Below are 14,321 nucleotides of genomic sequence, written 5' to 3'. Positions count from 1 at the left end.
AAACTCTATGATTATTTTTTTTTTTTGCGTTCATCTGAATGATTTTTCAAACTTGAAGGCAAAGCGCGCAGATTAGTCACATCCCGGAATCGGGAGACGTTGTCAGCGCAGAATTTTGGGCCCTGAGGATTACCTGACACGGAGATTAGTCATTCAGCTCCAAACAGCAGGATTCAAGATGCAAGTTTCCACACAACTGAATTGCTTAATTTAAAGACAGGCGGCAGCTCCGATGCGTTTTCCTCCGAAGAGCTGCCCGATCTTTTGTGTAACCGCACGCGAACCGGCTTTAACAGCTGATCACACGAACCGCTTAAGTTCCACAAGATGTTTAAGGTTGCATATAGAGGAAGGCATGAATCTATAGCCGGGTGCGATGTGCGTACATTTCTCCCGGTGCGCCGTCGAGATATAGCGAATGACTCTGACGCCGCTAGGGAAGTGTATCAAGAGCTCACAGAAGAAATGACGCAATTAATAAACCTTCAGGAGTAAGGTACATGGCGGGGTCGGCAAAAGAACGGGGAATGTACTCTGTGCCCTACAGGATTCGGTTCAGATAAAGATGACTATGGCGGTGAATCACCACGTTTCCCTTTGGCCGTCTTCAGATCGTGTACGAAAGGAGCGGTGAACATGCCTACTACGTCACCGCCGTGGCCTTCTACTGGACGGTGCTGCGGTGCTTCAGCTTCTGCATGGACACCATTCGGCGGCCTCCAGATGAATCCACTGCCAAGAGAGGGCGTAACTTCTTGGCCGACTATTGCAAGACGCTGGCGTACGCAGTGTACTTGCCTCCGCTCTACCTTGGGCCCGTGCAAAACTACAGTGACTTCGCTGCTTCGGTGAGATTGCTTTCTTTTACTCTCACAGTTGCGAACCAGCAGTTTGCTCGTGGAAACACCGTAAAACTTAGTCATGACGAAGTCGAAGGGGGATTCATAGTGCACGTATTGCGCTATGAGTCCGTGAGTCGCTATGGGGATTTCAAGGGGAATTTCATTTACTTCGTTATGTAGCGCCTCGTTATAACGAGGTTTGCCTGTAGACATTTACAGTGCAGAGTTCCCACGTGATGCTTGCCTGGTCAGGATTGACATCTGCAGCTGTTTTTCGTGGGCGCCTGCAGGTCGAATGAGTAGTCGGGCTGAAACGATAACATTGGTTTTGGGCATCTATGCGTTAGAAAAAAAAAGCATGCCCATCTGGTACCACTACAGTACGTAACAACTATGATGGGGCAATGTAAAAATAACATAACGAGAGAGTGAGATAACCGAACCCCACCGCGTTTAGGCGAACGCGATTCTATTGGGCCTGAAGAGCCTCAGGCGGAATTGTGGATTGGTCTGCATAGCCTGAAAGGATAGCTTGTTCTACAAGTGCACTTCGCATTCGGTGGCATGATATTGTACAGCAACAGGGAGCCGGGCGATGTCATAGTGTATCGGAAGGTCGCACTTGAAAATTACGTTTTCCGTTCTTCTATATGTACTGTGGACATAGAAGGTTTTTCACTGTGCACTTCAGTTTTCGACAGCTTGATGGCATGGCATTAGTGCCGCCCTCTGAATTCTCAACAAATTAGACAAATATTACGTAAACTGGAATGTTGAATTCACTTCACACACACTGCTAGGGCTGTTTGATTCATACAAAGCAAAACTTATTCACAACAAAATTGCAAGGGGAGTCAACATTGCTTCGTCATAGCCATTGATCTTCGTTATATTCTTTATGCATGTACTAGCGGTAACATCTATATCTATGAGGATTTCAAGAGTAATTTCACTTACTCTATTACATCCGTAATTTCGTTGTATACCGTTTCGTTATAACAAACTTTGACTATCGTTCACACTGTCCTGTCGCGACCATGCGCAGATGGAGAAACCGAAGCCGTCGCTAACAGTTCGAGAGCTCGCGATGCTCGTCGCCGGGCTTCTGCGTTCTGGTGCTCACTTTCTGCTGATGGACTTCCTGTGCCATTACTTTTACAGGTAACGAAATGATGGACAGCGCAGGCAAACAAACAACCTAGACAACAGGGAATTAAAGGTTGAGGGTTTGTGCGCCCAGAGCTCTTACACGTGATGAGTGCGCATGCCCAGTAGGCAGGTGCCCTAGGTGCACGTCTTTTGTAAGGACGGTGGCTCCAAACGCTTGCGCTAACCGCCTGAGGTCGCAAGGAGCACTTCGCGGAATTCTCGCTAGATTATTTAGACCAGCCCCCGGTGGCGCAGATATAGCAAAATTAAAACTAACCAAGCGGGCGGCTTAATAGGGAAATGCTAGCACTTTGTATTAGAAAATTTTAGTGCGTCCAATATTCCGGCAAGCGCTGGCGGTTTGCCGGATGAGCGGGGCGTAAACTAGAGCGGCCAGATTGGTGGCGCCAGCTGGTGGTGCAAAGCTGAACCACACAAACACAGAGCAAATTACTAGACTCTGCTTAGCTGCTTGTGTAAATTTCCGACAGCGGCGTAATCGTGTTCACAATTACGCCGTTGCAGTAAATTTGCACCAGCAGCGTAGCAGAATATGGGAGGTTACTGCAATTTTAGCACTGTGTTTGTCTGGTTGAGCTCTACGCCACCAGGCGGCTGCACCGCTCCGGCCGCTCACATTCACGCCCCGCCCATCCGGCAATCCGCCCAAACCATGCCCATTTGCCGGAATAGCGGACAATCCAAAAGCCCCTATTGCTATATACGGTGCAGGATGCCGCAAGTGCCGCTCATTTGGAATACGTGCCTTTAGGTATAGAATGGAAGCGCTTCGGCAGTCTAAATTATAGCATGCGCAGCGTTTTTACAATCCTCATGCACGCGTATCTTCTACGTACAGTGCTCAGCGACTGAAACGCAACACTTGGAGCGCGCGACTGCACTTTTGGGGCACCGGTGGGCGCATGTTATCCGACATGCACCATTGCTATTCGCTCCCCCGACTTCACTTCGAAGAAGAAAAAAAAAACTGATACTCACAGAAGCCTAAAGAATTGCGAGACTCGTTGCCTGGAACAAGCTAATGGATTAGTTTAGCTAATGCTAAACTAAATAATTAGCTAAAATTAGCTAATGGATTACAATGGAACAAGCTGGATGACCTGCCCTTCATCTGTATCTGATATTGTCGTGCCGCGCAGCGCCGCATTAACCAAGGCGCCTTACCTGGTATCGGAGCTGGACAACGCGAGCCTGCTGGGATACGGCGCCATCCTGAACATCATGTTCTACTCGAAGTATCTCATACAGTACGGTGTGTCTGGCGGTTGTGCCAGAATCGAAGGCCATAACCTCCCGGCACCTCCGAAATGCGTCAGTAGGGGGCACCTTTGTTCGCACTTCTGGAGGTAGGTCCCTGATCTTTCTTTTTTCTTTCTTTCTTTCTTTCTTTCTTTCTTTCTTTCTTTCTTTCTTTCTTTCTTTCTTTCTTTCTTTCTTTCTTTCTTTCTTTCTTTCTTTCTTTCTTTCTTTCTTTCTTTCTTTCTTTCTTTCTCGCGAAAGTGGTGCAGGTGCTGGCTTCGCGCTTTGCTCACAGGGAAGACATCGCTGTAGTAAGAGCAGCTTCCAGGAGTAGCAAGCGTAGATCAGCGGCAAGGGCGAGAACGATAAGCAATTGTCTAACAGTGTTTACATAACTGGACGTTTAAATAGACACCAAAGAAAATAAAATACGAAATAAGTTTAGACTGACAAATTAATCTTTCAAAACTATGTATATTATTGTTAGTTTCGGGGTTAGCAGGTTGAATATATCAAAATAGAAAATGAAGGTTAAAAGTAGTTTGCGTTGAAAGCCATCTGTTTGCTCCCCTCCCTGACCCTCCCTTCCACCCTCAGCACACACTAACGACTCTTCGAGGAAGTTTCTAATCGCATATACGCCAAACCTCGTCATAACGAAACGGATATAACGAAATAATGGATATTTCAATTACACAGTGAATTCTTCGGTGCTTTCCACGGTTGGCGTGCTGAAATACTTAGGCATACGTATATCCGCAAATTTAAGCTGGGCAAACCATGTTATAAAAATATGCGAAACTACGGTAAAGAAGCTGTGGTATTTGAGACGGAAATTGCAGTTAGCCTCACAGTCAGTAAAACTAACAGCTCATTTAACGTATGTTTCATCCACGCTAGAATATGCTAGCATAATCTGGGACCCTTATCAGTCAGGGTTAATTGAGAGACCGGAAAGAGTTCAACGTCGAGCAGCAAGGTTTATTCTATCACGTTACTCTCGCAGAGATTCTGTTTCCGAAATGCTCAGTTTGCTGAACTTGCCTACGCTCGCTGAACGCAGGCACATAGCTAGGTTAAAGTTCTTTTTGTCTTCTCAATAAAAACACATTCAACATCAATAGTGAACAGTATCTGATATCACGACAAGGTAGAACGCTACGGAAAAGCAAATATAATACTTTTCAAGTACCTCAGAGGCACATTAACGCTTACGCATTTTCCTTCTTCCCAGGAACCATTAAAGAATGGAATGAACTACCGGTGTTAACGCGAGAAAGCACCAGTGCAGAACAATTTGAGAAAAACTTAAAGCTACATTGAAAGATGCACGCACGTATACGAGCTCACCGCCTTATTTTTTCAGGGGGGGGGGGAGGGAGTGGTGTATGAGCTCGTTTGTTTATACTATATTTATAGTCTTGTATTATTGATCGGAATATTTCCAGCATATTTCGCTTATGTATCTTTTTTGTTCGCTTATGTTCGCCTATTCATGTACTGTACTAATTGCCGAAATACTGCTATTGACCTGTTTTTTGTGCTATATGTAATATTGGAATATTCATGTATTGTACTAATTGTTGAAGTGCTGCTTTTGACCCACCCTGTAACGGCCGACAGGACAACAGCATGAGTAAATAATAACGAAGTGAAATTCCTCTTGAAATCCGGAGAGTTTCATATTTCAGTAAACGCAGTAATGGCTACAACGAAGTAATGGATATTTAACGAAGCAATTCTGGCTCGTCCTTGAACTTCATTATAACGAGGTTTTACCAGCTAGTTTCATTCAGAGTGAAGGCTTCGCTTTCTTAGGACTTGGGGCAAGCTATAGTAGGGAGATCCTGTGCATATAGAGCGTATACATATGCACTCAGGGCTCTGTGAAGTTTTCTGACGATGATCACATGTTCTTTTGGCGCTCTGTTTCAGGTATTTTGACCATGGCCTCCACCTGTGGATAAAAAAGTAAGACAACGTTTACTGTGACTTTTAACTGATTTAAATCTCGCAGCTGGATCGTGCATGCATGGTGACGATTGGCAGCCCGAAAGGGCCTCGTTTTGTTTTAGGGCGCGGGCTTTTGACAAAGGGCGTAACAAGGTGGTGTCGCCGATCGCCTAAAAAAATGGCGCCATAAACTGAAACCACGCCTCACCCACTAGTCCAAGTAGCGTACCATAAACTACGTGACCCGTAATATTGATCTGCAACCTGCGTGGTTCCACTGTCGCGCTCGAATGCATGTATGCGCGTGAACATGCCCTGCGGCGTATTAGCGCAGTCTTGGCGGTTCAAAGTGCATGCCAGTGATAGGACACTCCGACACTATCCGTTTCGTTTGAGATAAATCGATCAATCGATCGATCGATCGGTCGGTCGGTCAATGAAGCTGTATCAATAACAAATATATACATGTACATGGTGTAAATTACAGAAGGTGGTTCCATGGTCAAAGAGCGACGGAGCACCGCCTGTACAACTCCATGACAAGAACATTAAAAAAAAAAAGACATTGCAGTACTTGGACTATGTGCGAAACTGTACACACATTGTAATATTTACGCCAATTGCAAAGAAACATTATATATATTTATATATATAATAGTGTAAAACTAAACTAACAAACACCCAACTAAACTAACAAACACCCGCTTCATCCGCAGGTACGTATACCTGCCCATAGTAGGCACCGAAAGGAAGGTGCACATGCGGCTCCTGGCCATCGCTGTGGCCTTCACGTTCGTCTGGATCTGGCACTCCATGACCACCGCGGTCACCTTCTGGGCGTTGCTCAGCACCATCGGCGTAGCGGTCGAAGTGGCGATGGCTCAAATCAAACGGCTGGACTGCGCCAAAAGCTTCGAGGTGCGTACGCCGCCGCGCAGTTTGAAATGAATAAGCAGCAAGGGCCGTTCGATCGAGGAAGGACAGAAACCAGCAGGGAGAACTGCGTCATTCGCGGCCGCGGGCCTTCGCAGGCAAACTCGCCGTGAAACCGTCCGCGTCGCGTTTTCTCTCTGCCAAAAACGGCCGTGGCTTAGCTTGGTTAAGCCTGGTGATTGTGAAGCAATAGTGTGTTATTCTCGGATCAGCTGGTAGTATGGCTGGTGGTAGTCTTGGGTTATGCTAGTGTTACGGCTTACAGTGAATCATCTAAGAGGTGAGAGGAGCGGGAGTTAGGCCGCCGTTGGTGGCTACCGCCTCGCCTCGCGACGGCGTGAGATGGGGCCCCGTTTTTACACAACTGGTGTGACGTCACACCGACCGTAGCGCCCCTGGTGAGAGGAGCGGGAGTTAGGCCGCCGTTGGTGGCTACCGCCTCGCCTCGAGACGGCGTGAGATGGGGCCCCGTTTTTACACAGCTGGTGTGACGTCACTCTAGGTCACGTGGTGTGACGTCACGCAGCGAGGTCACGCTAAAGGTCAATGGTGCCTAACACCGCCTCGCCACGGAACGGGCTGAAGTGCGACCTAAAGTAGTATTGCTTCGCAATAAAAGTCGGCTCAACACGTGACCCTGCACCTGGTGGACGGGGTCCGGCGTGCTTGTTCGATTGGCCGGTAGAAGCTCGTATCGATGCACTATTCTTGGGGTGGTTTTGCGAACCCCTCTGTGTGAAGCTTGGGTCGTTTGTTGCAGCGTATAGATAGCTTGCCCGTGACCTCACGGTCCGCAGCTTCTCGCCGTGATGTTTCCGCAATATGGAGTCTTTAATAAAGGGAAATGAGACATCCACCCCAACGTAGCTAAGTGCTACAAAGGAAACCCATACGGGCTCCCCGAAAGAAAGGCTTCGCAGTTGAAGAAAAATTCGTCCTGGAAGCGCACCTAGAATCCAATATTGAAACGCGACGTGTCCAATGCGTTAAAACCCAAAAAAGATAAATTTAGGTAGTTTAACTAAAGTAAATTCGTGTTCTCGATGAGATTTAATGAAAGTGCAAGAGGAATTCATCATCATACTCTATGATGACTGCCAATGTGCATTCGAAGAATGGTGAACACATGCGTTAAGCAAAGTTATTCTACGGGTGATGAGGGCCTGCCAGAGACAAGAAGCTTCGCGACGAAGCGGGATGGTGGTCATCGTATGTAAGATTACCAATTAACCGGGTCGGTCGTCCCGACTGCGACTGGATGTTGGAACTAGCGCCGAACAGATGACGCGAACGAGGGCAGATAAGTCGTCATTCTGTCATTAGCGTCCGTGTCTGTTTCAAGCAAGTGCACTGTTTAGTCTCAGCCTTTAGAAGAGGGGATACAAGCTTGTTAAAACGACAGTTATTTCCCGTTCCTTCTCTCGCGCACGTGCTACGTAGTATAATCCTCAGTTTTCTGTGGCAACGAAGGAATACCTAGAGGGGGCGTAGCTATTGCACACATGTTAATGCCCCGATTGGTCCGACAGAGTTTGACAACGCTTTGCGTGCCTTCAGAGTATATAGCTTCCATGGCGACGGTGTCGCATTTGTCGGAACGCGGAAGAGCAAGACATAAAAATGAGTTCACCTTCACTGGTGTATAATATAGTTTTAGTTTGCTTAGTTTGATCTTTGTTTGGTGTTCTCTTGAATTCGAAACTGAGATGCTTACGTTATCTCGCCCCAAGGTTAAACTAACGCGACTGAATAATGTGGAAATTCAGGAGCGATATTGTTTGTACACGCTTTGCCTCCGTAATAGTTTTGTCTTCATTGCCACGAAAAAAGTTGTCCGGGACTATAGCTTCACGTTTGTTTCACTCTCCGTTTTTCCTGACTGAAAGGAAAAACGCAGGCTTCCGCAGGCTTACGCAGGACCCTTACAAAGTTAATATCGATGACCATATAAGCACAAAATGAGGTTATTAGCTCATAGGATATGGGCACTACGTAAGATTATTTATGCACACTAACCACTTGCCTTACTGCAGGCCAAATACCTGAACCCCGAGCGAAGAAGAATTGTCAAGGCCATCCTCGGATCGCCCCACTACCTACTTACCATATCGGCCTGCATGTTTTATTTGGTAGACATGGAGATCACGACCCTGTTCCTCAGAAGGGTCATTCTCGGTAAGCCTTACATTTTGCATCTGGTGCTTGATTACCTCTCGCGTTATTCTAGTACTGGAGTACTTGAAGGGAATGTGCGGGGCTTGCTAGAGCGCTCGAGACTGACCGGGTGATGTAGTGATGCGGACAAGACACGTGTCCAGTAGCGTTGCGCGCATTCACATGATTACGTTCTTAATGCCTGCCGCCAGCTGAACACACTGGTTTGATTTCCTTTAGTGATGGCGCATTCCCCCCAAAATTTGAAAGACGCATAAGCTTCGCTTTTAACCCTTGACCTACCATAGACGAACTGACCTCGTCCACACGGTTTGTACCACGCCCACCGAAGACGAGCTGGGCTCGTCCAGGCTGCAACAAGCGCTTGGGCACTACCGCAGTCAAACTACCCTAATGAACTTTGTTTAGTTCTTTTTTGCTTCAACAGATGGCACAGTAAAAAAATTAAAGAAAGCTCATTCAAAGCTTGCATTTTGGCCGAGTATAACGCTTCAATGCTGGCAAGTGGGATTTAAAAATGGCGTGACCTTTTCTGTGTGTGAGCGTGCCGGCAACAGCGCCGCTCCAGAAAAAAGAAAAAAATGAGAACGTTTGTTTGCGGAAGATTTGGCGGACTCAGACAGTGAAGATGTTCAATTTTGCTCCGAGAGTGGCAGCCTCCATTATTGGATTCAGTCACAGAAGTGTTTACTTGGCAATCCAAAAATGTCAATTGAAACCAATCGATTACCATGTTAGATTGATCATCCTCCCTCCCCTCCATAGCTTTCTTTTATTTATTATCTATTATTAGATTTTTTATACACGGTTTTCTTCTGATTGTTGTCTTATTCCCCCCACACGAAAAGCTTACTTTTTATGGTCCGACGTTCAAATTGTTAACTGCCTTGCTTTTTATCCACCTAATTCAACCACCCGATTCATGGCCAATACTCCACTGTGGGTATGTACCACAGCCACTCAGGACAATAACAACAACAACGACGACGATCCCCCAGGGCAGGTTGCGCCATTTCACTAGGGAACAAGAACAAGAACAATACGATACTGAGCAGCATATCTCCTCTGAGTCATCGGATTCGGACGACGACAGTGTCTCAACGTGTCGGCAATGGACAAGGTTTGTTTTCATGACCGCGCCTGGCATAAAGGTACCTGTGACAGAGGACGGGAACTGTTATTTCGAATTCGAATGAACTAACAGATTTCATTCTCCTTGAAACTAAGCGCTATACGTACCTGGTGCGAGGAATGTGGAGTACCACTCTGCACTATTCCATGCTTTGAAATGTACACCAAGTCTACAATTTAGAGATCTGATAGCCCTTGCCACAAGCATGAGCCCCGCTTGTCACAGTATTCTTTTTTTATTTCCAGAGACGTTTTTTTTTTTTGCAACGAGGAATACAGAAAGTCGGCAACTCTCCCCTGTGCAGTGCAGTGAAGCCAATCCTCTCCTCATACTTAATATTTTTGCACATATTTTACAAAGAAAGTGCTTTTAAGAATATTTTTTGGTTGTTTTAAAATGAGTTAAATTATCTAGGCAATTACAAAAAATTCGGCATTTTGGCATCATTTTTGGCCAACAAACTCTCTAGGGAAAGGGTTAAGAGTGCAACGCCCCGATAGCATCCAAAGATCCCTGTCTGCTCCTCACGCTTCCCGGTAGCTGCAGCTTATGTAACCGTAATTTTTACCTGGAAAAGCTGGAGGCAAACGCTATGCACGAAGGCGAGCTTTCTGCTAGAAACGTGGCCTTTTGCGTGAGCCGCGATGCGGCGGAGGGAAGCGCCATCTGGAGACGCAGCAAAAAACCGGCCGCGTCGCTCCGTGGTCTCCGAGATTTGCCCGCACCGGCGCGCGCAAATTTCGGACGCCGTGGCCAGTCTATGAATGGTAGAAATGCTGGAAAGAAACGCTGGTAGAAACGCTGGAACGCTGAGTTTCCGCGTAGCATTATTATGTTTCCTCCTATATTCAAATTACATACCGCCGCTATCATGTCTGTAGGTTGTATGTAAGTCCTACTTTACAATTTTTCTGAGTTATTTTACTTTGAGAAATTCAGTTAGTTCGGTAACTGCGTTGCGCTAGATGGAGGGTCTGCGTGGTTGGGTGTGCGTGCTTGGGTATGCATGATTCGCAATGACATTTGCATGATCGACGGTCGACACTGGACGCCGGTGTATTTTCTGCCACACGGGGCCCTTAACGCTATCGCGTTAAACGATCGCTTCCATTTTAATCATCGTCGTCATCAGTATCATCGTCAGTCTACTTACTCACACTGGAAAGCTTCCGACACTAATTCCCAGTTACTCCCACCCTGCGCGCAAACTTCACAGTCTCATAGAGGCAAGTAATGCGGGCAGTGCTGGAAGACAGGATACATGTCAACTATCAGATCGAAAATGTATATAGGTCAATGCTCCCCCAAAGAAGCTCCGCGCGCAAGCTGGGATGTATATTTCCGCTGCTCAGGTTCCTGAAGTTTTAATAGACTTTAAGAACTCTGCCTGCTACCACCGTATAGCGCACAAAAGGGGGGGGGGGCTTTACTCTCTCTCTATTTCTCTCCATTGGCGCTTTCCTTTCTTTATCCTGCTATCCTCTTCCCCCCGTGCAGGGTAGCCAACCAGAACTATCCCTGGTTAACCTTCCCTGCCTTTATACATATCCCTTCTCTCTCTCTCTCTCTCGGTTGTGTTGTCTCAGCTTGTCTTCGTCAGTAAAGCAACTGACCGTTACTGCCCTGATGAAAACAAGTCTCTCTGTCGGAACGTTGGCTTCAGCGACATTCTTCGTTCGGCTATTGCTCATCAATCACGTCAAGCCTTCGTATTCCTGTGAACTTCTGTCTTAATCGGACACCCATTCCTCATGCCGTTCTAGACTGTGTTTCCCTTTACATAGCACGCATTCTCTCAGTCAAATAGACGGCCGGTTGCCTGCTCTGCGCATTACATAACCCGGTCAATTCACCCTTCTTTATCTTGATCGCAATTAGAGTATCAGATAGCAGCGTAACGTCTTTTTAAGGTATAGTATTTCATTGTATCATCTTTCTGTTTTATAACGTTACACCGATCATTTTCCTAATTGCGCGGTTCTTAAGTTGCTTTTAATATTCTTTTTATGGAAGTCTCGGCCGTATGGATGCGAGATGCCGTTCATGAGCTGGAAGTGCCTGCAGGGTGATGTATAACAAATTTTATTTTTCGGTAGGGTTTCTTCAAATTATATGCATCTGCTGGTGACTACATAGGCTAGATGAGCGTACTATTTCACTAGTTGAAGACGCTGAGCACCAATAATAAGGTATTATTCTTTTCGCCAGGTAGCTAAGAATTACCTTAAGTGTTCAGCATGAAAATCTTCGCATTTACCAACAAGATTTTACCATTTCAGGTCCTGAATCGTCTATCATAAGTTATCTGCAGCGTTGCCGAACAGGAATGTGTCATTTGCAAATGCAGACTGCTAAGAAAGTTTTCCGTAAATCGTTACCTCAAACCTTAATGCCGCATCCTATAATTTGGAACACTCATCCCAGATATGCAGTCAATTACCGATATTAGATGTATCACATATATCACAGATATCACCGATAGCAGAGATATGCAGTCAACGAAGACTGCCCAAACTTCCAAGATATAATTTTTAACCATTATTTTTTCACATGACGCATGACTAATATTACGGAGGCTGTCGCAGCCCTGTAATGTTTTTTTTTTTGGATTAACCCTGTGCGCCTCATTAAAGCTCTGACCCCGCGATGCCTCCATGGCTGTTGATGGATATCTTCTGAATCGAACACTTCTTCGTAATTACTGAAGGCCGTTCCCTGCAGAGGAGTTACTTACATTCGACAGGCTCGTCAAGAACCTGAGTAATGACATACATATGACTTACTGCCAAATATTCTTTTCTGAAATGGGCTTTATTGCCGAGTTTCATAAAGTTAAGTTGCCGAGTTTAATAAAGTTAAGTACAGCCTTGATTCTATTCGAAATTATATCTTAATGCATATTCTGGACAATATAGACAGAACGCTAACGAAGATTGAAAATTTTCAATTTCTTTACATTGCCGTCATTACGGGCTTTGTACCTAAAAGGGACACTAAGGTGAAAAATGACTTCTTCTGCATCAGTAAATTACCGTTATACAACAACAAAAACGCCACTCTTACAAGGATAAGAGGTTTGGTAAGCCAGAAAAAGCGCAAAAACGAAATACGGGTAGCGACACCTACTTAAGTTCCCGCACCTGGGGGCTGTGACGCCTTGTATTTTGATGGCATCTTCTAGGGCCTACTAATTATATATAGTGGTACAGATTGACTACATTGTGTTCTAAAGGAACCAAATATTAAACATGGCAACTTTCGGGAACCTTTATTCAGCCAACGCGGCCCAAATGCGAAAACATACTTTGGAATCTCTGACGCCACGCTGACGTACCGGCGCTGGGGTTTCGGCGTGAAATTCAAATACTGATACTTGAAACTTAATTTTCTCATCTAATAATCAAACTATTTTTTTGAAATGACTGTCTGCAGGGTTCTCAAACAATGCTTCATTAGTGTAAACTGATTGATTGTTTCGTTTTAGTGTCCCTTTAAGTCCGAATCTGAGCTGGTTGGTAAGGCCACGTCTCTGAACTAAATAGAGTTTACAGGTGGGACTCGGCTCGTAGAAAACGGATATGCAGTCAACGAAAACTGCCCATACTTCCCCGATATAATTTTGAACCATTATTTTATCCCATGACGCATGACTAATATTACGGAGGCTGTGGCAGCCCTGTAATATTTTCTTGTATTAACCACGGCCACATAATTCAAGCTTTGAGCCTTTTTCACGCCCGATTAGACCAATAACAAGAAACCGCACCTGCCTACTATTTCCCAGTGCCTTGTCCCTCTGTTCATTGTAGAATTTATAGCCTCTACAACGAAATGACCTCTATAACAAAGGAATAATTACGTCACGGTCCGATAGTGAGTGGCGCGGTGCGCGACCTATACAACGAAGTTACCTGTATAATGAATTATTTGGGAGGCTTTAAGCCCTTCGTTATAAAAGCGTTCGGCTGCATTTCGCTCATTTTCGCAGGATTTCCGATGCCCCTGGTTCCGGTGCTGGTCTCCCTTTACTTCGGAGCCTACGCGTCACAGGACATCATGGAGTCGGAGGCAGCGTCGGCTGCTCCAAAAGTCGCAGAGTCACCAGTCGTTTGAGGTGCACGGATAAACTGCCTCGGGCAGCTTTCACAGACGAGGCATGGCGGCCGCGCTCGCAGTGGACTGCAACGTCAATTTTACACGCGTGTTTGGACATTGTTCAAGGCGCTTACGTGTGATGTGAAAGGACTGACGAAGCAAGAACCTCTACGTGAATCGTTCGTTTCCCAATCTTTATTTCCTTGGTTCCTTCCTTCGTTCCTTGTTTCCTTTTTTCTTACCTTCTTTCTTTCCTTCTTTCCTTCCTTCTTTCTTTCTTTCCTTCCTTCTTTCCTTCCTTCCTTCCTTTCTTTCCTTCCTTCTTTCTCTCATTCTTCCTTCTTTCTTTCTTTTCAGCCAGCTTACCCTGACTACAAGAGTCGTGCTAGTGAAGGGGAACGTTCAGCGCATTTCGCCGCATGGTTAAGGACAGAAATGTGCGCTTCTGTATAGCTGGGGAACAGACGAATGTAAATAAAAGACTCGGAAGTTGGATCGCTTAAGGTTTTTTTTTTATTTTACTCTCTATGATGCGCTCACTTTAGGAGCAAGAATAAAGTGTCATTGATCAGTCAACCGCGCCAGGTAAAGAAAACAAAATTGTTGCGCGAAGGTACTTGTTCACGAAGGTAGCACAATGTCAAAGAGGCCGCCTTCTGAAACCCAGCGCGAAGCTGAAGCCCTGTCACACCCGACGTCCAAATCAGACTTGCACACGTTACAGAAAAAAAATGGCAGCGATTACAACTACAATTACTTCAGTCAAAAATGTAATTCATTAC

General features: G+C 45.7%; 1 protein-coding gene across 1 annotated transcript in view; it reads left to right on the top strand.

The window, feature by feature from the left end:
- LOC142588172 (protein-cysteine N-palmitoyltransferase HHAT-like) overlaps positions 1-14,056 on the top strand; it is a 32,874-nt gene extending 18,818 nt beyond the window's left edge. Inside the window, exons 6-12 of the mRNA XM_075699677.1 lie at positions 612-848; positions 1,888-2,003; positions 3,152-3,358; positions 5,187-5,222; positions 5,921-6,122; positions 8,171-8,312; positions 13,433-14,056. Coding sequence (XP_075555792.1) covers positions 612-848; positions 1,888-2,003; positions 3,152-3,358; positions 5,187-5,222; positions 5,921-6,122; positions 8,171-8,312; positions 13,433-13,557 — 1,065 coding nt within the window. The 3' untranslated portion in view covers positions 13,558-14,056. The remainder of the gene's footprint in view (positions 1-611; positions 849-1,887; positions 2,004-3,151; positions 3,359-5,186; positions 5,223-5,920; positions 6,123-8,170; positions 8,313-13,432) is intronic.
- The last annotated feature ends 265 nt before the right edge of the window (positions 14,057-14,321 follow it).

Source organism: Dermacentor variabilis, chromosome 7 (genome assembly GCF_050947875.1).
Source record: "Dermacentor variabilis isolate Ectoservices chromosome 7, ASM5094787v1, whole genome shotgun sequence".
NCBI lineage: Eukaryota > Metazoa > Arthropoda > Arachnida > Ixodida > Ixodidae > Dermacentor > Dermacentor variabilis.
This window is presented reverse-complemented; position numbering and strand designations above follow the sequence as displayed.